The sequence below is a fragment of the Chaetodon trifascialis genome, chromosome 4 (genome assembly GCF_039877785.1).
Source record: "Chaetodon trifascialis isolate fChaTrf1 chromosome 4, fChaTrf1.hap1, whole genome shotgun sequence".
NCBI lineage: Eukaryota > Metazoa > Chordata > Actinopteri > Chaetodontiformes > Chaetodontidae > Chaetodon > Chaetodon trifascialis.
Window position 1 is genome coordinate 5,755,424 of NC_092059.1, and position 24,092 is coordinate 5,779,515.

Here is a 24,092-nt window from a genome sequence, read left to right on the forward strand (position 1 = left end):
TGCTTGTGGTGAGTCAGGCTGACTGTACCTCTCTGGGAGAATAAAAGGGGTGTTTACTTCCTCCCACGCCCGGGTGAGGGATGCCCGGCACTGGTGGCGGACTCAAAACAAGCGTATTTTTCCCCTGGTGATCGTTCGTTCTCCCATCAGCCCCTTCGCCGGGAGATCCAGCTCTGGCAGCGGCTCTCGGAGGCTGAAGGAGCGTGTATACATTCTCTGTGGCCGTCCTGCAAGTTAGAGGACACTGACGACGTTAGACCTGCTGACGTCTCCACACATTCAGAATAAGGGAATTAAGACTAATATGTAACAAACTTCTGAGAACAATGTATTTAGGAAGTATCACTTTTCTGGCAGAAACCAGCCTTCCTGATCCGTATTTGACATGCAGCGTGTTCGTTTCTAATCACTTGGCTGAGAATCGGAGCCACCGGCTGTCATCTACATCTGTGCACACACGCTGGTATCAGCCCGCCTGCACTTTGGCAGCTATCAGCCATTTCTTGTTTCAACAAAGAAATGAGGGAGATTTAGAGCGATATTTGTCAGCGCATTTATGGAGTTCAGTGCTGCTGATTGGCCATATAAGAACCAAGAAGAGATAAGAGCAGAAAATGTGAAGCGGTGGAGCAGAATATGGGAGAAGAAGGAGTAAGTCATTTGTGATGTGGAGTATTGTTATTGACTGCATCGCATGGGCATTACATTGTCTATTCAAGGTCTTTTTAAATGGAGTGTGTGTGTTGTGTTAGTGCATGCACGAACCCTGTGGGTGCTGTAGCAACCGTTTGACACCCGTCTCCGTAAACCTCCGCCTCAGACTCCGGCCCCTGATTGGACAAACTTTGGTTGCGGTTCTTGCGGAAACCGAAAATGGCCAGCATGTTTCTCCTCTTCTTCCTCCTCAGCGAGTGAGCTTTGTGCAGAGAGGAGAGCTGACTGAAAGAGGTGAGAGAGGTTGGATGTCACACATACGCTCCAGTCCGGTACAATCATCTTGTGCGCCCACGCCAGTCATCGCTGCTGGGATGTCATTGAATTCATCACAGCCATCCATGCCGCACTCGGCGGTTCGAGCGTTGCTAGGTTACGCCTCACAGTACACAATGATTTAACTAAATTGCATTTAAAAGCACTGACTTAACCTGACAATCTGCAGCAAGGAAGGGAGGAACATTATTCTGATAAGCTGTCGCTGCTGCTGCTGCTGCTGCTGCTTCTGAATTTCACCGCCGCCAAAATAAAAGGCTTACCAAACATCTGAACATCTGTACATTAAAGGGTCACACTGATGGCTCTGCAGCTTTTTTGGGGCTTTGCATGATTGCTGTCGGGCTAAACATTCATTTCCAAAGCAGACTGATCGCAAATTTAACAAAATCACTGTCTGCAAATGACTTCCACCACAGCCACATCCAATCAACTGCAGACCCGATTAAAAAAAAAATCGGGACGCTGTGTAAAACATAAATAAAACATCATTGGCTAATCCTTTTAAACACATACTCGATTGAAAACAGCACAAAGGCAGCAATCTAATGTTTCACCTCATCAGCTTCATTGATTTTTGTAAATCATGTGTGCTTATTCTGAATTTGATGCAGCAACACGTTTCAAACAAGCAGCTAAAGACTGGGAAAGATGTGGAACGCTCCAAAAACACCTGTTTGGATCATTCCACAGGTAAACAGGCTGATTGGTAACAGGTGATAGTATCATGATTGGGTATGAAAGAAGGCTTAGTCGTTCACAAGCGAGGATGAAGCCAGGTTCACCACTTGGTGAACACATGATACTACTACATGGACTCAGGGATACTTTGTTAACACAGTTCAATTGCAGTTGACTGCATTCTGTTGTTATTTACGTTTTACACAGCGTCCCAACTTTGTTGAAATCAGGGTTGTAACATTCTAACATACAGACTCCTCTGATCAACAGCATGCAGTCACCAACCAACCAATCACATCTTGTTACACAGCCCCAAACGCTCCAAACAGCCAGTTCCAGCTTCGCTAATCATCAAAGAGTGACAAAATTAATGTTTCACTTCAGCAGAGATGACGGACAGCAGATTCAATAGCCTCTGAATGTACAAGCAGCCCGCAGGATGCGCTACACAAGCTGAACCTCGCCAGGAGATTACTTCAAAGACAGACAGCACACTGGTCAGACAAGCACAACCACGCTTCTTGAATTATGAAAAGCAATAACCTAAACATAAGCCTGTTAAAATAAAGCCTCGGGAAATGTGTTTGAACACACAGAAGAGACAGAATCATTGATTTATATGGTCTGAATAACATTTTTTTTTTTTTCTCACTCTAAGTCAGTACATAACATGTTTGATCGTGTGAATGTGATCACAGGTGTCATGTGAGTTCAAATGCCATTGAATAAGATTTAATTAGGAAATGTAGCAATCTTGACTTGCTGCTCATGTTACATTTCATAACCTTCCTTTTGTTTCTCATGAAAAGATCACACTTAAGGAATAAGCGATCACTTCAAATCTAATCCAGACAGATATCTTGGAGCTGTGTTGGTAAGTTTGCCACTGAAGGCATCAACCAAGGTTATATGTCTGTTGCCAGTTGAACTCTGATAAATCACAAGCCTCTCACTTCGGTTCTGCATCCTGTTGTATCAAAACCCAGCAGTGAGATCTGAGTGTTATCTTTGATGACAAACTTAACTTTGACCAACAGGTGAAGTCGTTCAATTGGTACTTCGAAATATCTCTAAAATGAGATCTTTCTTCAAACTTTAGCTCAAAATGCTGCAGCCAGACAACTCACACGACCCAACAGAAGAGTCCACATAAGGCCTTTTTAGCACCTCCACACTGGTTATCTGTATGTTTTAGAACTGATTATACAAATTTAATGAGAAAAGCTCATTTGGGGTTGGACCCTGATTATATCACTGACTTACTAACCCCTGAATGCAGCCTGAGATCCTCCGGCAGAGGTCTGTCAGAAAGTCAAGGTTAAGGCTAAAACCTGTCAACGCTCAAACGCACCTTTTCAGCATCAATCACTCTTCTGTTTTATTCCCTAACTTGTTTTTACTACATCAGTTCTACTTTTATTTATTATCTAACTGGTAATTCCTGTCGTTGTAAAGCACTTTGCATCTTGTTTTTGGAAAGTGCTATATGAATAATAGTAACACTGAAGCCTCATTTATCACAGCTGCTTTTACTGGTGTAATGTTCGTACTGTGTGGTTTGCTACTGAGACAGTTTCCCTTTTGTAATACACTCACATTGGAATTATTACAGCAAAGGATGAAAAATCCTCTTATTGGAGTTACAGCGTACATACTCACATTCTGTTATTCCCCTAAGCTACCTTTGCTATAGATTTGTATTCAGTACACTGCTGACTTCTCCCAAAGCACACTATACATTTTTGAATGCTTCCCTATTATTGATTAAAGTGATTTCAACCTTGCTGGTGTATTTAAAGACACTCTCACAACTGAGATTTCTGCAGGTGTTCATTGCAAAAAAAGCATTTTGTTCACAAGTTACATTCCTGGGAAATCACACTGAGTAGACAAACAAAAGCAACCGTCTTAACTTGAAAAGGTTGAGGCAAATTCCTCGTATGTGTAAAATTGCACTTGGCAATAAAGCTTTGATTCTGATTCTGATTTCTTCTTCTTGTTCAGCAGCTGACTCTATTGGACATCCTTGAAACAATTTTCAAAACTTGTGCAACTGCAGTATCGCGAAGCAATAGCTTAAAGGTGACAAAATCCTCACTGTGAGGAATTGTCCATCTGAAGCAATCTCAAAACAGTGAAATAAATGGAAAGCAAATGACTGCTTCGAAAGTAGGAACTCAATCAAACAACTGGCAGCATGCTTTGAGAAACGGCAGTAAATTAGAGTAAATGTTATTTGTAGTTAGGGCATGTAAATGGAGGAGGTGCTCTGTGAGAAGAGATGCACATAAATACAGATTCACAAGTGTGAAAGTGGAGACAGTAAAAGAAACTCTTACCTGTCGGGGAGAACTCTTTTAGTATAAAAATCTGGGAGTCCATCATCGAGAGGGCTTATTCCTCCATTTTCACTGCAGTGCTGCACACACACATTTGTTTTATAGAGGTCAGTTTAGTTGCGCTGGGTTTGATTTGTAAATGTTCTGTATGCAATAAAACAAATGGATTACACTGGCTTCAGTGAGGTCACACAATCCAATTGCAGCCATTCACTTTGTATAGATTACCTCTGACAGACACGATTCTCTGCCAGCAAGGAGAATTATGCATAGATAGATAGATAGATAGATAGATAGATAGATAGATAGATAGATAGATAGATAGATAGATAGATAGATAGATAGATAGATAGATAGATAGATAGATCAAGTACAGGCAATAAACTCACACATACCGTCTCCGCTGGGATGTGCCCTCCTTTGTGCCTCCGCGGAGGCCTCGGCCGAACCCGCGTCACATGATGGAGAGGCAGACCCTGTGTAGGTAGCTCTGACAGGCCCTCCCAGGACGCCGAGCGGGACAGCGGCGAGGAGTACGATGGCACAGAGGGAGGTGGAGAGGAGCTGGAGTCGTCACACAGACCTGATGGCAGCGCAGAGCGATGAAAGGATTATAGAGGATGTGAAACTGAGAAGGCGAAGGCACAGTCAAGGAGACAAGACGTGGGAATCGCAGGGAGCCGTCGTTTCTGTCAGCTCCAGAACAATCAGCCACCGCTGTCAGATATACTGACTTATATGTTTAAATATATATCTTATATACTTCTCAGAATGAGAGAGGGGAAATGGGCATAAGAGAGTCACCAGAAAACACACTAATGTAGCCCCAAAAGTGACAGGATGGGGTCAGAGCTAAGAGGATATACAGCAGTACTCACTCAGCCTGGTGGAGACGGGTCGTATTCGTCTTGTTCTCGAGCTGCGCTTCTTAATGGCTATTGTGTCCTGGGAGAAAAAATGACAAATAAAACATACTGAGATGCTGAGGGATAGTATGAGAGTAAGACACACAAGCATGGACCAAGTAAGCATGTCAAGTAGCACAAGCCAATCAGTGACTTTTGTCAGTGGAGCTTTGTCAAATTAATTCACTTTTAAATACACATGAGGTAAAGTGCTGTTCAAATGTCAAGGCTTAGATACTGAACATGTAAAAGCAGACAATACAAATTATAAGCACACACTGGGACAGAAAAAGGTGGATGAATAACAGTACAATCAGCTAAATAACTTGCTCCAGATCATAGGGTGCATGGCAGGAGAAGCTTGATTACAGAAAATGTCAGCGGAAGGAAGCTGGATCTAACTCCTGAAACGACTGAGGTCATTATGAACGGCTGAACAAAGCTTTGGGCACAAGGATTAACTGTGGCACATGAGATTTTTAGCCATACTTTGGTTTATGACCAAACACCTGCAAAACTAACGACATTCCCATCATCCTCAGCTCCACTTTGCGTTTAGTGGTAATTATCAATGTTAACACAGTTAGCTGAGATATTGCACAAGGTAAACATTATACCTGCTACACATCAGCATGTTAGCATTATCATTGTGAGCATAATAGCAGTGTTATATAAGCAGTTAGTTAAAAGACCCTCACAAAGCCGCTAACATGGCTGTAGATTCACTGTCAGCTGAATCTCAGCTGTAACGCTCAGTGCTCAATGTGACCACCACAGAAAGTTACTAGCTTCTGTAATGAAGCATGTTCTGATCCAGCCCCTATGGGTATGAATGGGTCTTTGAATAGATAGATACAACAGAATGTCATCAACGTAACGCTGGATGGAAATATACATCTGCACAATATAAAGAGGACACATGTAAAGAGAGAAAATGAAGGGGCCAAAAATGGATCCTTGGGGTACTCCACAGAAGATACTAGCTAATGTCAGCAGTCAGTGAAAAGTAAAATTTTACTTCCATCAAGATCAAGAGCTAAGAGCATTTTAGATGACCAAAATCACTCATTCAGAGCTGCTAATTGTATTTTGTTAAATATACAGGGGAACTTCAATGACTTTCCCCCAAAACAAGTTTAGTGGTCTGATGGAAATGATTTAAAACTGTCGAGTTCGGGGAAGGCTTTGAGAAGAATGGTTACTCTGATGATTGTTTGAACCTCTGGTGAAAAAGCTGTCGCAGCAGCTTCCAAAATCTGTCTGAGGTAATTCTGGAGGACATAATATCCAAACAACAAGTTGTTGGTTTCATGAGAGTCTGTTTCTGACATTATATTGGTATAAAATGATCTATAATAGCAGTTCCATACAGGAACTGTACTGTGAACGAGCGCCCTTATATTTTCAGCTTTATAGACAAAAATTTCTGCCAGGTTTTAAAGGAGACATCAAGGCTGGAGGCATCTGACTGAAATGTTAATGACTGAACTGATTGTGTTGGAAAGGGCCCAGGGCTTATGTCAGATTCTTCAGATAATATCGGAGAAACAGTTTACTGCAGTTTTACCTGCTGTCTTCTAAATATCAAACTGCTCTTTTAGTATGTCAGCAGAGATTTGCAGTTTATTCTTTTTCAGGTTCACTCGGCTTTCCTACATTCCAGCCATACTGATGATATTCAGATTTAGTTTAAGGTTCAGTTTTCTCATTTTAAGAGGGGCTTTTGATTTGATGTTAAAGAAACACAAACTTTTTGTGGATAACTGAGGAAGAGAAGGCAGTTATTTGTTAAGAAAAAGGGCCAGAAGCAAAGGAGACTGGAAAACTAACATGAAAGGTATCATCTAAATTTGGAAACTTACTATAGGTATGATAGAGAGAGGATCTGTATGAGGGCACAGGGTACTGGACTAACCAAATCAGCCTATAACAACTTTACATTTATCATCACTTTTAAGTTTAAAGTGAGTCCAGCTTATGGTGTATGAGTCAAAGACCTTTTGGAATTTAGACTTTCACTTCGGTGCTTCAATTGAGCCAATCAGAGAAAAGCGTCTAAAGGGCAAAACACAGTTGAATTGATGATAAACATCAATCCAAGTATTGCTGAAACGTCTCCAGTGGAGGAGTTAGGGCTCTTCAAATTTTGACCTTCTTGTCAAGAAAGTCAGTGTAATGTTTCAAATACCAGAGCCCAGAGGAAAATCCATCAATTCCTCCAACTTTTGCCAAGATTCAAGTGGTGTTATTTGGTCAGTAGTTGCAGAATTCATCCTATTCACTGATGCACGTAAGATTAAAGACAACAAACATACAAAACATACAATGGAAAACTCCAGTTTGACTGTCTTGTCTGACAGAAGCAGGAGACAGAATCAGGCCTGGAGATCACTGAAGAAGACTGGAATAATAATATATGTGAAAGTCACACTAATAGAACCTCGGGGAAGGTTGAAAGAACATTATATGATAAGTAAACGCTGGAGGTAGAAGCAGTGTGGTAAAAAAGTGGCTGACCATTTTCAAATTTTTTGGGCTTGTACTTTATTTTTTATATTAGAAGAAGAAAGAGGATATATAAGATATGATATTATAATCCTTTTAAATCTCTTTAAACTAGTTTTGGCTGCTAGCAAGAAAACCATCACACACATATGTGTGCAGGCAAAACTGGACTGTTGATGACGGATGAATGGAAAAATGTATGAAACTAATGTTAAAAGGAGTAAAAAGTCCAGAGCAGCAATGACAAGACACTGTCCCACATGAGATAGAGAGGGACAAATGGGAAGATGAGCCTAATTTAGTTCATGTGTCTGTATATTCACACTCACTATGCTGGTGCTGAGCTCCTCATCTGTGATGTCCAGAGAGTCTCTGTGTCGGTTAAACCTCCATCCCGTCCCATCTTCACCTGTCCCCTCCCAGTGTTTAAGATGAGACACCTGCCGAGTCTGAGACAGACAGCGCTCTTCAGTCCTGTTCACGCCAACTCAGACAGGTAATATCTTTTACAGTGAGTGCTTTGTATTTACCAGGGTCTTATGGGTGGTGTAGAGCTCCTGCAGTATTTGGTCCACGATGGAGTTGGTGAGATAGGAGACCACTGACAGCTTCACTTCTCTGGGTAAGAGGAATGGGAGAGACAGACGAGAAGAGGTTTGGTAAAAGTGAGAGGAAATCAATAACTGGCTTATCAGATTCAGACTCATTGCTGCAACCATTTACAGCCACTCTCCCCGTTTTTTCCTTTGCTGCATCTCTCTCTTACTCTAAGGCCCGGTGAATGTCCTGCGCCGCTCGTTCCATCAGAGCTGTCCGGATGGCAGAGCGAGGGATGGACACGCGCTCGGAGACGGACGACAGCGGAGGGCTCAGCCTCTCTGCCGCAGAAGAAGACAAAGGGCAGAGCTCGCGACAGAGAGACACCATGGAGTCGACAATCACCTGCAATGAACGCCAGCCATCAGTAACTCTGTGACGGATCATGGCGTGAGAAGAGGCTCTTGGACGTACCTGAAGCTCCTTGTCTGCAGCTTTGGCGAGCTCACCGGCCAGAGAGTCCAGTCTCTGCCGCACCGGCCCGTCCACGGACAGCACATGAGCCAGCTCACACAGTGAAGGGTACAGCTTAGAGAGGGAAAAGAAATGCATTCAAACGTCTGTGTGGCAGCGCTGCAAATACTACGCTTGTATATTTCCCATCAACTCACAGCGCGGGAGTTCCTGGCCTCTTTTAGCACTTGCTTAGCAGCTTGAATCTCCTCCATCTCCCCAACGCCTCGTAGCACACACACCTGCTGCTGGACACGCACGCAGAGGCGCTCCATCACCTTGGAAACAGACAGGCGGGGGAGTGTTACGAGCGCCAAACACACATAAAACAAGCATAAACACATGCCGAGGTGAGCGAACGCTACCTGCTCGGCGGTGCTGGTGACCAGGCCTTGGTGCAGACGCAGGGCCTGCCTCTGAGAGAAGCGCTGGGTCTGGTTGTTCCTCACCAGAGCCCGCTGGATCTGTGCAGCAGGGACGAAGAAGAGACTCATGAATGTAAAGCGGCCGCAGAAACAGAAAAGACCAGGTGATGATGCGACAGGTGGATCGTTGCAGAGGAAGCAAAGAGCAATGAAGTAAACGAAGGATGCAGAGAAGAGGCTGATGTATCATTTTCTAGTTTACGTTTCTGATGGTTTTAATTAACAAGACGTCTACTTCCTGATCAGGCTAAGAGCAGCCTCTGGAATCTAAAAACTACATTTTTCTTTGATAATTTTATTGCTTTTGGTCATCTACTTTTATCCTGACTTCCAATTAAATAAAACAGAACAGAAAAGTCATAAAACGCTAAAACAGCACCAAACTGGCCACTGAGTGATTTACATCTGCCAGCCTCGTCTCGCCATGTAAGGCTGCCACCGTCCATCCATCCAGTATTAATGACCGCGGCGCTTTGATGGAGAAAAGTGTAGGCGACTGGAGTTTGTTTTTATTTTCATCTATTTGCAGCAGCATCAGAGTGCAGAATCTTTAACTAAAGCATAATATATTCATCTTGTCTTGCAGACATGCTGCTTTCATGCTGCTTTCAGTTTCCTCGTCTTCTCTCGTAGGTTGTTTCAGGTTAAAATTGAACTTATTTACAAGATTTCCACTTTGTATTGTGTGTTTCATATACATATATAATACATACTATGGCTTAGAGACTCTTGAATATGCCGCATTATTTAAACTGGCCCTCAAAAATGTTTTATAACAAACTATCAAATGTCAATGTGAAAACAGTGTGAAAGAGTTTGCTGGGAGAGATGAATCTACAGAGAATTATCACCTGAATCTGCAGCTCCTTCTCTTTTACATAGTGAGTTTCGGCTCACTGTTTAACTGTCTGGACCCCAGTTTAACAGCCAGTTTAGCAGCCAGACACAGTGCGACTCAGTGGTGAACATATTGGAGCATTTAGCAGCTAAACAGCCAGATATTTCCCTCAGCAGTCGGAGGAGGCCAAAAACAGAGCTAAAAGAGACTAATTGAACTTAAAATCTCCAGGTAGCCAGAAGTGATTATATGTCAGGTAGCTTCTTTGTTAGGTGAATCAAGGCATTACCATCATTTTAAAGGAAACTATACTAATACTTCAGCGGTACGATTTTTACATTAATTGACGATCATCACACAAAAATGGGGTATAGATACATAACTAGTAGAGGCTCAGATTTGCTCTGTTTTTATCTTCCTCTCTGTCATAACCTAACATTTCTGCTCACTTCTGATTCAAAGCACTTGAATTAATGCTTCAAATGTAAATGGCAGAAGTAAAAGTCGCTTTTGAAGATGCAAGACAACATGATGAAGATGTTCAGAAGTAAAGCAGAACAGAATCTCAGTAGTTGATGCCAACCTTGGTCAGTGCCTGCTCTGTCCTCTCGGGGGCGCTGCGGTACGCCTGGCTGATGTCACTTAGGGGTAGAGGCATGTACTGCAAGGTGAAATTACTGAGAGAGGAAAGAGCAGAAGAGGAAGGAAGACCAAGAGGAAGGGTCGAGTTACTGGAGGAGGCAGTGACGGACCAAAGAGAGAAAATAAATAAAGTGGGTTACAGATTCAGAGGTTGCTTAAGGTTAATATCCCCAATGGACAAAACGCATCCCAAAATATCCCTCCTATTCCATGCAATGAGTGAGTAATACTTTGATCTTTGCAACCATGTCATCCAACGCCTAAAGGTAAGCCTGGACCATTTAAGATAGCAAAGTGGAAAGCAACAATTTGCTCGGCTCGCGTTGCAAATTCCAGTGTGTTTAAACGCTCTGAAATAGAAGGCAGATCTATCACGGTCTCTAGAAATCAATACTGTTCTTGTTGCAGGTCTATAAGATCTCTTATTTAATGACTCAAGCGTGCATATACAGATGTCATGTTGATGATGTTTTAATGCTCTTACTGTTCAAGTGCCCGGGCCACATCCAGAAATCCTGCTGCAGAGGTGTTGTTGCGATCCCATGTCACACTCCTGCAGGGAGAAATCGTCAGCTGCACTGAATATAAACCTCCATAAAGAGTGCAAGCTACACTGCAAAAAACAAAGAAATATCCTCCCGCTACACTTTCTTCCCTTCACCTGAGCGTGGTGTTGATCTGCAGGGCTTTGCTCAGCATCTTGGCGCCGATGTCGTCCATGTTGTTCCCGCTCAGGTCCACTTTTCTCAGGCAGGTGTTGCTGCCCAGGGCGTTGACCAGCACGGTGCCCCGAGACCGCAGGCGCGACTCTGTCAGCGACAGAGACTGCAGGGCCTGGAGAGCAGAAACAAAGGTGGAAGAGGCGTGTGTTAGAGTCAGTGTGACAATCCCCTTTATTCGTCACACAATTTTACATGCTCATGCAAGGCATGCAGGCCATGCAATTGGTGAAACTTGTTCTCCGCATTTATCCCACCCTGGTCGTCCTTCCTCTGCGGCAGACCAGGAGCGGTGGGCTGCCATCCGACAGTTCCTGTTCATCACCATTGGTCAGGTGGTGATCTTCTTGCATGTTTTTAGTGGGGTTTTTTTAAGGAGGAAACCCCAGGTGAGCACGGGGAGAACATGCAAACTCCACACAGAAAGGCCCCTTTCCTCGAGCAGCAGGCACCGAAGGCATGGTGGAGGACACGCCCCCGGCGCCCACAGCGGGAATCGAACCCGGGACCTTCTAGCTGTGAGGCGACAGTGTTTCCACCGTTCCACTGTGAATCCCCGACTGGTCGACTGGCAGCCCACCGCTCCTGGTCTGCCGTGGAGGAAGGACTGACCATGGATGGGTCAAATAGAGGGATGGAATTTCACATATGCATGGCGTGTACAGTTTCCTCCTCAACTGCATGTTGTGTGTAAAAAATGTGACGAATAAAGGAAATTCTTCTTCTTCTTCTGAATAAATAAAGATGAGGAAAAAAAAGAGAAAATCTAGCAGTGGAAAGGGAAGAGGGGAGCTGTGAGGATGAAGTGCAATGAAATTTACTGCAGAGTAATGTGACTGCTCGCCAATATGACTTTACATGCTGTATGTGTGAATTATTTACAATATGTGTGTGTAGTGATATAGACACGGTGCCTGCCAGGCTAACAGAGGGACAGTAATAATTAATGATAGTGACACATCTACAGTGAAACATATGGCAATGTGTTCAAGAATGCAGAATATCAACTGCTGCATATTTGATGCCACTTACATTAAATCAAGCCATGCATGTTTATTATCTGGATTATTCTTCCCGTCCAGAATACGATGCAGTGAAACTAGGTTTTGTGATTGTTTTCTGTGTCTTTGCATCTGATCCGTTTGCTATTTGGGTGATTTGTTATGAAGCACACCCAGTGCCAGCACATTGTTAAATCTGCATCTTACAGTATCTTTTTATGAGCGTGGACATTTCCTGTGCTCTCACTCACGCATTCCTCCTCCTGTATGAGTTGAACCAGCTTCTGCAGGACCTCATCCAGAACCCTGCAGACACAAACCGCAGAGAGACAAACACAGAGACGAGGCTGGATGAGCTGGCGCGAGTCATTTCCTGCTGCCAGCGAGCTGTCGGCCCGAGGAGCGGCAGCCGCTTATGAAAACGGAAGTAAAATCGCAGGCACGCACATTCAAGCTGGCATATGTAGTGCACGCGCCCTCGTGTTCACGCACACGCACACACACACACACATACACACAAAACGGCAGTAAAGCAAGACACACAGCACCGGCAGCACCTGTTTTTGATGTTGAAGTTCTTGCCCAGATGAAGGTGTTTGAGGGAGGGGTGTCTGGAGAGGGCCGGCAGGACTGTGAGCAAGTCTGCATCGAGACCTGCCAACACACACACACACACACACACACACACACACACACACACACACACACACACACACATATATATTAAGAGCTCAACATGGCTTGATTCATTACCAGCTCACTCAAACACCTCCTGCCTGAGCACAGGAAGTCAAGGTCGATGTGTTGAAGCGTTCCACTGTACCGTTGTCTGAGATATCCAGAGTGCCGATAGAGGAGACTCTGGGGAAGAGTTCCTGGATTACAGCAGCTCCCGCAGACCTCAGCTGGAGACGTAGAGGGAGAGAGAGAGAGAGAGAGAGAGACGTGGAAAACCAACATATGCACAGGCATGAATTTGAGTCATTTTAGGTTTAGTCTTGGGGGAGTCGTTCTATTTTTCCACAGTGAGGCAGATTTATGGATGCCTTCTTTGTGTCTCTGCAGGCAGTGTGAAGGCTCGTCGAGCAGCGAGCGTTGCTTTGCGTGTGATCTGCAGCTGCTCGGCTAAGTGGTAGGGAAAACATCTTCTGCTACCTGTTAGCTCGGCATTGTTTCGCTTAAACAAGCAAATACGTGAATATCCGAACAACCTGGGAGAACTGGGCGCAGTTCACGTCGAAGCTGTGGCTGCACATAAACAAGAAGCATGACATAAAAGAATCAACCTGCTACTACTTAAAGGTAACAAAGCACATTTACTCAATTATTGTACACAACTGCAATTTTGAGGTACTTGTACTTCACGGGACAAATTCCATTTTATGCAGCAGTACTTGTACTTCAATCCAAGTACTGTTAATTTAATACAGAGCAAAATATTGTGTTTTTTTTCCAATATGTTTGTTTGATAACAAGTCACCAGTTGATTGGTCATGCTTTAGAAATTCTGTTTTTCCGAATGTTGTAGAGTGAATATGAATGTCTAAAAGAACTTGTGCAAATTATGCAAACTGCAAGTGTTTTTTTGGCCCTGACTTCAGCTGCAAAATTAGGGCCAAAATGTGTACTTGTGACTGTGATGTGTCTGTTTATGTGTGACTTTGGTGTCACTCACAGTGTGGGAACTTTGAGTTTCAGACACAGTCTTTGGCTTCGAGTCTCTCCGGCTACAAGTCTTCTCTGCACACTCACAAACCTGAATTTCTTCTCTCAAGGGTTTACAAAAGCTGACACAACACAAGCTTTGAAATGATTTGTCAGCATCTTTTCACAAGCTCACAATCTTACTGATCCGTGTTTTAGTGCATAGAATAAGCTTGTGATACCATTAAAGTGCATGAGGAGGAAACACCGAACTGTCCCTTTAACTTGAGCGTCGAATGCACTGCAGCTGTGGAGGTGAACTCTTACCTCGCAGCCACTGATGTCCAGATGAAGGTCATTGATATGTGGATTGGAGGTTAACCCCGTTAGCAGAGCCCTGCGGAGACAAGTGAGAAAAGACAAGGAGAGGAAGTCGAGGATGCGCTTTCAATCTGCCGTCGCTGCAGAGGAGCTTGGACAAAGGGGAAAAGGGAGCACATCTGACAGGAGAATAAAAGGCAGCAGGGCGAGTACCTCAGAACATCAGGGGGCAGCTTCATAGAGGCCAGGCTGACATAAGTGAGGCTGAAGGCCGAGCTGAAGAACTGACGGAACAGCGGCAGCGTGTCCTTCACTTTTCTGTTGGATAAAAAAACAAGAGATGAAAGAGAGGCGACGCAGAAGTGAGCAGATAGAGAGTGGGATGGGATGAGGCCGGCCACGCTGTTGACATGCCGGGTAAATATGAGTGCTGAGCGCGGAGCAGCGACACAGAATGAGAAACAGAGTGAATATTGCTTTGGTGTAAGAGGAGGGAGCGAGAGGGGTCAAATGATAGATAGCTCTGCTTAAATATTCATGAGCCTTATCTATGCAGACAGCGCAGAGAGTTCTGGTTTTAAACTGCAGGAGACACACCCACAGAGAGGAAACACAATGTTCCATTCCCACAAAGCTCATTTCTGATTTCCCATTAAGCAAGAGATGGAGATAATGACAAAAAAAAAAAAAAGAGGGAGAGGGCGAGGGAGGAAGAATGGATGATGAAAGAGGCAGGCCTTCACGGCGAAATAAGGGTGATATTTTCCCAGATTTGGCTTTGCAGCTGCCTTTATTGTTTAGGTAATCTTAAAGATATGACTAACCTGTGGGAGAAGGAATTTTTGGAAAGATTCAGAAAGGAAAGATCAGCGCAACACCCCCTCAGAAGAGCCCCAAATAGCTGCATGAGACACAGGGTGGAGACGGTTAATCTAGGCTGAGAAATGCATTTCTTTTGCACGTAAACATCTGATCGACCTCTCGCCATTAAATACTCACCGAGTCCACGGAGCAGTCCGTGCCTGACAGATCCAAATGGACCAGGCAGTTTGGCTGAGACAAAAACAGATACAAGTTCTGCAAACAGAATAAGAGAGAGATGTCATATTAAGCCGAAAAAGTGGTGTATAAATGGAGCAGTGTGTGTTTTTGTTTCCAGATGGGCTGCGCTCTCTGACCGAGGCATCCTCCCCCGAGAGGACCCCGGGGTTCTTGCTCAGGTCCAGGTGCAGGAGAGAGTTGGAGTACTCATCGCTGGAGCACAGAGCCTGAGAGAGAGACACCACTCCTGAGAGAGAGATGGATAAAAGGAAGAAGAGAGAGGCGGGGGGAGCAGGAGGGGGGTTGTACAATATTAAAAGACAGAGAACACTCTCAAAACATTTTGTGTGCTTACATTATTCATACACATCTGCAGTGGCAGATATCAGTGGATGTAATGGGAAGCAGTGCGTTGTATCTGTCTGCTTCAATGTAATATTTAAATTCTCCACTGGGTACAAGGTAAGATGAGACAGTAACAGGAGGCATGCCGCCTGCAGGGCTGCACAAGACATCATACACTAAGTCAATATGAAGCTGTAGCAGGGCCAAAACATGAAGCAAAGCTCTTCAGGAGGCAGAATTATCTGAGGATTTGGAGGTTTTATATTCCTTAACCTATAATCTAACCCAAACTCTGAAAGCTGCTCCATCAGCTGCAGCTTTAGAAAAAACTGACGTGGGTGTTATGTGTCTAATTTCCACCTGATTTTGGTGCGTTACTGTCTTTAATTGTAGGAAATCCTGCAAGCGGGGGTCACACTTTTCAGACATTACTGGATTAAATAGAGAAAGAGATGGAGGGAAATCACAGAGGGATCGGCGCAAACCTTTGGAGGTGAGCGAGGTCTTGGAGAGGTTGAGGAGACGGAGTCCCTTGCTGAGGCGGCACACCTGCTGGATTAAGTTGGACACACCTGCAGCGTACACAACAGACAATCAGACAATGACCCCGACAGATCTGTTCTTGGTCATCTTGGGCTGAAAGAGTTCTTCATACAGCCACCAACAAGCATCAAAGTGGGGCATGATGAAAGAGAAAAATATCATACTCCTTATTATTCAAATGGCATAGCTTCTCTCATATATCAAAACAAGAAAAAAAGTTTTTGGATGTTTACCAGAAACCTTATCCATTATGTTTCATTCAGCAGACTCCATTCATCGATGCCATGGCCGTTCTTTAGTTATTTTACGGGACCTGAAGCTCAGAGACATGAAGCAGACGTTTCATCGTACCTTGGTTGTCCAGTGAGTTGTGGGCCAAGTTGAGCGAGTGGATGACAGAAGAGGGGTTCTCCGAAAGAGCAGCTGACATCTTCTGTGGAAAGTCTCTGTGACGTGGGTCCATAGTTTCGCACCGAAAAAAAAAACACAAGTCGTAGTACTCAGTACTCAGATCTTGTAAGTAGCAACATTGTAGAAATACTCCGTTGCAAGTAAAAATCATGCATCTGATTTTTTTACTTGAGTAAAAGTACAAAAGCATAAACGTCAAAATACATTTCAAGCACCAAATATAAAAGTGCTCATTATTATTATATTTTATTGGAATAATCACTGATGAATTAATGTGTTCATCACTTTAATGTTGAGGCTGGTAAAAGCGGTTTAACTGCTTAGCCTGTGAATGTCCCCCTGGGATCAATAAAGTTTTGTCTTAATCTATAATACATCATAATTTATTTGTTGATTATCTTTTGTATTATTAAGCTAAATCTTCAAAATAACTAGTAAACATTGTCAAATCAATGCAGTGGAGTAAAAAGTACAATATTTGCCTCTGAATTGTACTGCAGTAGAAGTACTAAGCAGAAAATAGAAAAACTCAAGTAAGGTACAAGTACAGTACTCGGGTAAATGTGCTTTGTTACTTTCCATCAGTGCTTTCATGAAGACTGACATGAGAACGGTCAACACGTGCAGCAGAGGCTGAGATGTCCTGACTAGTCTGAGCCGAACTCTGCAAACACTGGACCCCTTCTCCAGGATGATGTTTCAGACTTTAGAAAGCTCCCTTCAGAGCGGCCGAAAACATCACACTGTTTTCACCGGCTGAGACGTACTCCGTGTGACAAGCAAACAGATCTTCATGTGAACGCTCAGCTCCCTTTGGAGCAAACAGAGTTTATGGAAGACGGCATGGATGAAAAGTCAAAGGGAGGTGAGAGTAAAACTCACGATTTTAAGCCTGCGTTCTCCAGAGTGATCTCCTCCAGGCTGGAGGATTTGCTGACTGTATGCAGGACCTGCTCTGTGACCTCTGACCCCTTTAGGAAAAGGGAAAGATTTAGTTAGATACATAAATTAGATCATTTATTGTTCTCTGCTATATGATTTTCCTCCCCACAGCCTGGTCACAACAAGAAACTCTACCAAACTCCCAGCTAATCCAGAAATGGTCAAAGAGGCGGAGCGTCGGCGGAGCTCAGGCGGGCCGAATGAGGCCTGGTTGCTGAAATCTAGCAGCTAGCTGTCGCTAAAAGCAGCCATGCTCATGCATAACTTTAAAACTCAATTTAACTCAAATCAGTTATGTACAAATTCACTCTTGTATAGTTGTCACGGACGGGGAAATTAGCTACAGAAAGCAAAACACTTTTTTCTACCAGGCTGTTTATTTCTGCTGTCTATAGGGATTGACTCGCCTTTGAAGCCAGCCTCAAGTGGCCATTCAAGGAACTGCAGTTTTTGCAGCACTTCGATGTTGCCGCTTGACAAAAACAGGAGTCAATTTGAGCGTTACTGCTACACTTTGTTGAGGGCGGAGATGGCGGAGGACATCAAGCTCTTACTGTAGTGTGCACTTCGCGTGTGATGGCTGTGTCATTGGACGCTGGGACGCTGGGAGATCAATGATTTTAGACGCACTGTGTGTGGTTGTCTGGGTGGCGCTTATGCATGTTGGTAATGAAATGATCAAAGCTGAGTTCATGCTGATCCCTGCTGATGGAGACGCAGCAGCAGAGGCTAAAGACAGATTTAAACCAAAGATAAAATTTAAATGTTTCCCCTGTTTTTGCAGCTAAACCAGAGATGCTCATACTCACTATACGCAGGTCTTTGCAGTACAGTTTAGTGAACCAGGTGTTGTACGCCATTGATGCCACAATCACCGCCAAATCCCTGGAAAAGATAAAACTGAGGTAAATGAGGAAACGCACACTGGAGGTAACCGTGCTCGACCGCTCTTCGTCCCTCACCTGCTCTCCAGGTGGCTGAAGTCCAGCAGGTTAAACTCTCGGTTGTCCTGGGAGTGATAGATGGTGTCCACGTCCTAGGAGCAACATTACCCATGAGCCTGTTTGCTGCGGTGTACGCCCCCCCCCCCCCCCCACGCCCCCCCATTTTGTGCCCAGTGCTGTGCGTAATGCTCAAAAGCACTCACAGCGACACAGGCACAGTCCCACAGCTCTTACCCACTGCACTTCCTCCTTGCAGCTGATGCCATTATAGTCGCACAGAGCGGAGTACGTCTCGGAGAAGCCTCCTGAGAGAGGCAGGCGGCGGGGAAAAAAACAAGAGAGAGAGAATAAAATGAATGAGTTGACGTGAACAGCTGCTTCCTTCGGCAATAACAGGAGAGAAAATGCAGGAATATGCACGCAGAAACATTTGTTCAAATTATCAATCTTTTATTTGTGTGACAGAGCACTTTAAAAAGAACATCTGGGAGACCATTTGTGAAGCCTGTGAGCCAACTTCCTCTTGAGTCTGCCAATTTGTGAGCATGTGCCCCTATCTGTGTGTGTGTGTGTGTGTGTGTGTGTGTGTGTGTGTGTGTGTGTGTGTGTGTGTGTGTGTGCGCGTGGCTGCATGTTCACGCATGTGTGCAAATTCCCATGTTTGATGATAATGTCTCTCTTACCACAGGCCCTCTGGGTTTCCACTGAAGTCTCTGAGCTGGGTGAGTACTTCCTGCTGCCCTCAGAAAGGTCACTGTCTGAATGACAGATGGAAGGGCTGCACAGATAAAAGACACACAGATACCGTGAGGCATCATTCATCTTTTGATTACTGGGCAAATAAAGGTCATTCTTCTTTAAACTCTCTGATTATCGGCCACTGCACAGATACGTGATTCATTCAGATTCACACTTACGCAAAAATGGAGTTGTTGAATATTCGAGACAGAGCGAAATTAATATGGCTGACCACATGATTGAGGTGCTCGCGTGACTCAAACCTCAGGGAGTAGCTGGACTTGTCAGTGTTGATAATCACCTGCAAAGAAAAAGAAAGCTAATCAGATAGGAGTAGGATTGTATGTGTATTTCTGACATTATAATGTAGTTCTAAACAGATCTAAGAAGATTTGCGTGTTAGTTAATGTCCAGTATTTTCAACAATTCTAACTTCTCATATGAAGACATATTTTATATTCTTAACTGTGTTACATTCTCAGTGGATATCTCTTTATATACCAGCGTCCAGACAAGGATGCTTCGCAGGAAGAGTTAACTCCATCAGCAAACACTTACAAGGACCTTCTATGCGATTACAGCTACATTATAGTGCAGCATAGTAGTACAACACTGTTACCACTGATACTAAAGCCATCATTTGTGAGAACTTTTGTTATCGAATTACAAAAAGATCGGGTGAGACGTCCCTGTGCTCTTTCAAACAATTCAAACTATTCTCCCTTCAGCAAAAAGAAAACACAAACCTCCTTTTCTGACCTCCCCTCCCACCCTCGTAATTCTCGACAGTCCTGAAGCAGTTTTTCTTGTTGCCAGAGGAGACAAAGTTAATAAAAGAGCACTGACTGTCACTGTGGCTGTTTTGATAAATGCTTTAAATGCATTTTGTCATTCCTTGAAGGCTAAAGTGATGTAACCATTCCACTATACAACTGCACAGACAATTGATTAGCTGCAACAATGGAGCGGAGTGCGTGCAGAGTTCAGTACTAATGTGAAAATTCACCTGGTGCTCAGGGTGGGAATTCAAAGCTCGGATCTCCAAGAAGTTGAATGTGGATTCGACCTGTGGTCACAGATTCAGTCGACAAAGCAAAGATTTCAGCAGGCATTGAGAAAGAAAAAGCTCCATACTGTTTAGTAACTGCACACACAGAGCGGTAAGAAGTACCTTAGCGGGAATCTTGGGCGCCAGGAAATAGAGGCGCCATGTTGTGAGGACCTAAAAAAAGGGAGTAAAGTAAATTGAATCAAGATTACGGAAGTTCGCTGCACAGTCACAATCCCCGAGGGGAGAAAATAGTCCCAGGAGTTTCCATGGCAATGATGACACGGAAATGAGAAGTCCTCTCTATATTCACGTATTGATCGAGCTAAAAGCCCTCTGTGTTGGAGACACGTTGTCCAACATTAATAGATTAACATACTGTGATACAGGCTGAGAAATGATGGCATGTTGCAACGTTTTAATCACATTCCCACAAATATAATTTCATTAGCATTACATTACGACTGCTGTGGGCAAGCATGAGAGAGGATCATGTATTTAATTTGAGACATACGGAGCAGCATTGGGCTCAACAGTCAATAATTTCTAGTCAATCAGCATTAATAGGCCTTTAATATCAGAACTTACAGGGAAGAAGTGCCCATTTCAAGTCAGAAGTTTTGTTTTTCTCCACATTTCAAGTAAAGGGATCTGTTCCAGTGCCAGAAATGTCGGTCATGCTGGGTCAGGATGCTAAATTAGCATTTTCGCTACACTACCTCCGCTAATTTGCCGTCTGCAGTCTAAAGTGCGTGGGATCATTTTTAGTGCAATGCAAAGTTGATGGGAATTTGGACGTGACCGGCAATCTGAAAGCAAACAGAGAGCTTATTTGTGCTCCATCTCCATCTGACCGAGCACACGCAGCATTTCTGGGCCTGTACCCACTTATTCTCGGCATGGAAACGCTTGTATCGTGCAGCTGTTGGGTAAATCAGATTCTGCCCCTAAGTCTTGTTCAAGAGCGGCAATTCTTCCCTTTTTTTCTTTGCAAACACACCCTAAAAAAGTCAGTGTCCCTCATCATCAAGGCAAACAAAGAGTGGTGATTCTTTGGCATTTGGCTGCTCTCCACCAGCCCCTGAGTACTGCCCTCTGCTCTTTTTCTTCTCTTCTTCTGCTCCGTCGCTCTCAATCATTTACTCCGTTCTCTCTGATGGCCCTGCTAAAACACTCCCTCAGGACACAGGCACCCCCCCTCCAACCATGTGTCTCTCCCCAATGAAAAGCAGTAATTAAATTACAGCTCTCCCACTCCACTGTTGTGTTTTTTGCAGAGAGGAGCTTGACACAGGCCTGTCAGAACCACACACTGACAGCCTCTTACACCCACACAGCAAGTGAGGTGTCTGAGATGTAGTCGCTTGAAATGTGCATGCGAAAGGGAGACGGAGAGGAGGACGTGTGTGTCTGAGGGAGCTGATTAAAAAGACCAGATTGTATCACATTACGGTGATGAGTCGGGGGTTACGGGTGGTAGTTAAGAGAGAGCGAACGAGTAAACAGGAGTAAATCATGCTGATGCAGCAGGAGAGAGAGGGATTCAACCAAGAGTTCCACATCAAAGAGAGACCACACGCACGCACGGATCACGCTTCCTGTGGCCTGTAATTATGCAGGAGAGCTGCTACAGGACAGATCATCTGCTCATGTTTGACACTTTTGGTGAGGAAGAAACCACCAAGATAAAATCACGTGACCTGCAATGACAGAGCAAAAGCCCCGATCACGACCTCAAAGCAGCTTCAACCCAAACCTCTGCGAAAAACACAAAACCTTTACGCATTTAAGCTCCGCATTCCCCCGAACACGCGAGCGCCGTGTTTGATCAACTCCAAACTATTTTCCTGTCTTGTATGTGCGCCCAGCAGGAGCGAGAACTCTGGCTTTCCAGTTCAGCTTTTAAGAGGAAGCAGTAAATGAGACAGGGATTGGAAAGAGATTACTGGAAAGATGTTTCTGGCAGATAGACATATCAAAGTGGCTGAATATCAAAGGCTGTACATGCGGAAACCCTCCTAACCACCCGTCCTCACCGCACGACGAATCATTAAAGCGTCCGTCGAGTGGAAGCGCTGCTCTGCCAGGCTGAAGCTCGCTCGGCTGGGGATGAAAGCTCATTGGCTCATCGGGGGACTTCAGGAGGGGCAACGGCAGTCACTAGTCTTTTAAACAGCATAAAAAATACACTGACTTCACTGCAGTTGGACTTGGACTCGTATAAGATCTTGCTTGTGCCGATATATGGTTTAGTAGCCGCACTCAAAGGAGCACTGAATCAATAAAACCTGCTCTGTGCTTAGTGTGTATGTCGCCCCCTGTGCACGAGCAGTATACTTTCATGCACATATACAAATCCATCCAAGTGCAAACACAGGCGTTCTTCCAGGGTCCGGTCTAAATTCTGGTCCATAAGAGCTGATTGCACCAGATTGTATCCGGATAGCTGGCTGAACTTCACTCACGCTAATAGAGATTTGATATCTCTGCCCCATATTCTCTGATGAAAGCACCCCAGAATCAAAGGATGTGAGCCTCCTACTGCCTCCACAGTGGGGCTGCAGACACAGAGGAGTCCACAGCCGCTCCCACAGATACCGTCTATCTAATATTCATCCTGCCAAGCCGTTAACAGCACTCACAGAAGAGGGGCAGCAGTTATAATGCTGTTAGTATGTGAACACAGAGGCAAGACGTTTCACTGTTAAATCAGGGGGAACCTCCACCTTTGCTGTCAGATCCATTAACACTGCGGTGGAAGTTAACATCAAAGGCACCGTACATACATGATGCATGCGTCAGACTGCTTAGGTTGCAGGATTAAGGTGTTCTACATCAGCAACCCGGTGTTACTGTAGCACAGAGGCCCATTAAAAACAGCCCAGCCCTCAGCGAAGAGACTGAAAGCAGCGGCTTACCAGTATTCTGTCCTCTGTTTTGCCGTTTTTGGTGTCAAGCTTAATGCCATGAATGAACTTGATAGATGATTTATCAACAATCTTCTTGATGCTCTCTGTGGAAGAGAATCACAACATGTAGGCAAATGATGTCAGAAAAACACGTACAAATGCTCATTCTCTCTGCTAAAAAGCGTTTTTTTCATAGCTTTTAATAAAAAACACATTACTGCTGAGCATTTTTCAAAGCTTGCTGCAGTCTTTTGGGTTTGTTTGTTTGTTCCATCCCAGACAGACACTGGTTTCAGTGATTTCCGTGCAGCGTAAAAAATCGACTTGCAGAGACCGAAAGCTTGGCGCAGGTTATTTATCACAGTGAAAATTATGTATGCATTTATTTTTGTCAGTCACATTAGTGTTGCATGTGCAGTGAGTGCAGATTGATTTGAAAAGTCTACACTGCATTACCAAACAACAATAACATCAGCAAGACAAAAAACAAAAAGGGATGCGATCTCCTGCCTCTGCAAGTGGATTTTCACATTGTATCAGAATTGCCTACTGGGCAGGTAGAGCAAAACATATTTAAAAATCACTTCAGAAGATAGTTGGCACTAATCAGCACACATATTTCATCATAAATGGTCTAAAACAGGCGTACCCCAGTGTTACAGGGGTTAAGGTTCTGCAATGTCCCTGGAGATTTTTGTACATGCTCTTCCCCATTTCTCTCTATCACCTTATTTCCTGTCATCTTACTACCAATCCTGATTCCAAAATAGTTGTGTAAAACAAAACAGAACGTGAGAATTTTCTAAGATTTTTGATGCATACTCAACTAAAAACAGCACGAATACAATATATTCAAAGCTTCAGCTCATCAACCTCATTGATGCTTATCCTGAATTTGATGCAGCAACGCATTTCAAACGAGTTGCGACAGGAGCAACTAAAGACTGAACGCTCCAAAAACACCTGTTTGGATCACTCCGCAGGTAAACAGGTTGATTGGTAACAGGTGAGAGCATTATGATTGGGTATGAAGGGGGGCAACCTGGAAAGGCTGTCGTTCACAAGCGAGGATGGAGCGAGGTTCACCGCTTTGTGAACACATGATTGCACG

General features: G+C 44.2%; 1 protein-coding gene across 2 annotated transcripts in view; it reads right to left on the reverse strand.

Moving 5' to 3' along the window:
* LOC139329695 (capping protein, Arp2/3 and myosin-I linker protein 3-like) overlaps positions 1-24,092 on the reverse strand; it is a 30,203-nt gene that overhangs the window by 3,216 nt on the left and 2,895 nt on the right. For both annotated transcript variants that reach the window (XM_070960010.1, XM_070960011.1), the window contains exons 2-34: positions 22,991-23,085; positions 20,196-20,246; positions 20,031-20,090; positions 19,204-19,325; positions 18,970-19,064; positions 18,521-18,591; positions 18,305-18,378; positions 18,152-18,227; positions 17,283-17,371; positions 16,341-16,435; positions 15,932-16,018; positions 15,239-15,348; positions 15,060-15,137; positions 14,885-14,961; positions 14,274-14,378; positions 14,067-14,136; positions 12,919-13,000; positions 12,653-12,749; positions 12,347-12,401; positions 11,037-11,209; positions 10,860-10,928; positions 10,317-10,410; positions 8,836-8,934; positions 8,629-8,748; positions 8,432-8,545; positions 8,187-8,362; positions 7,951-8,038; positions 7,750-7,869; positions 4,889-4,955; positions 4,406-4,593; positions 4,011-4,090; positions 766-939; positions 29-227 (exon numbers count right to left, since the gene is read on the reverse strand). In XM_070960010.1, the coding sequence (XP_070816111.1) occupies positions 29-227; positions 766-939; positions 4,011-4,090; positions 4,406-4,593; positions 4,889-4,955; positions 7,750-7,869; positions 7,951-8,038; positions 8,187-8,362; positions 8,432-8,545; positions 8,629-8,748; positions 8,836-8,934; positions 10,317-10,410; positions 10,860-10,928; positions 11,037-11,209; positions 12,347-12,401; positions 12,653-12,749; positions 12,919-13,000; positions 14,067-14,136; positions 14,274-14,378; positions 14,885-14,961; positions 15,060-15,137; positions 15,239-15,348; positions 15,932-16,018; positions 16,341-16,435; positions 17,283-17,371; positions 18,152-18,227; positions 18,305-18,378; positions 18,521-18,591; positions 18,970-19,064; positions 19,204-19,325; positions 20,031-20,090; positions 20,196-20,246; positions 22,991-23,085 (3,350 nt within the window). The remainder of the gene's footprint in view (positions 1-28; positions 228-765; positions 940-4,010; positions 4,091-4,405; positions 4,594-4,888; positions 4,956-7,749; positions 7,870-7,950; positions 8,039-8,186; positions 8,363-8,431; positions 8,546-8,628; positions 8,749-8,835; positions 8,935-10,316; positions 10,411-10,859; positions 10,929-11,036; positions 11,210-12,346; positions 12,402-12,652; positions 12,750-12,918; positions 13,001-14,066; positions 14,137-14,273; positions 14,379-14,884; positions 14,962-15,059; positions 15,138-15,238; positions 15,349-15,931; positions 16,019-16,340; positions 16,436-17,282; positions 17,372-18,151; positions 18,228-18,304; positions 18,379-18,520; positions 18,592-18,969; positions 19,065-19,203; positions 19,326-20,030; positions 20,091-20,195; positions 20,247-22,990; positions 23,086-24,092) is intronic.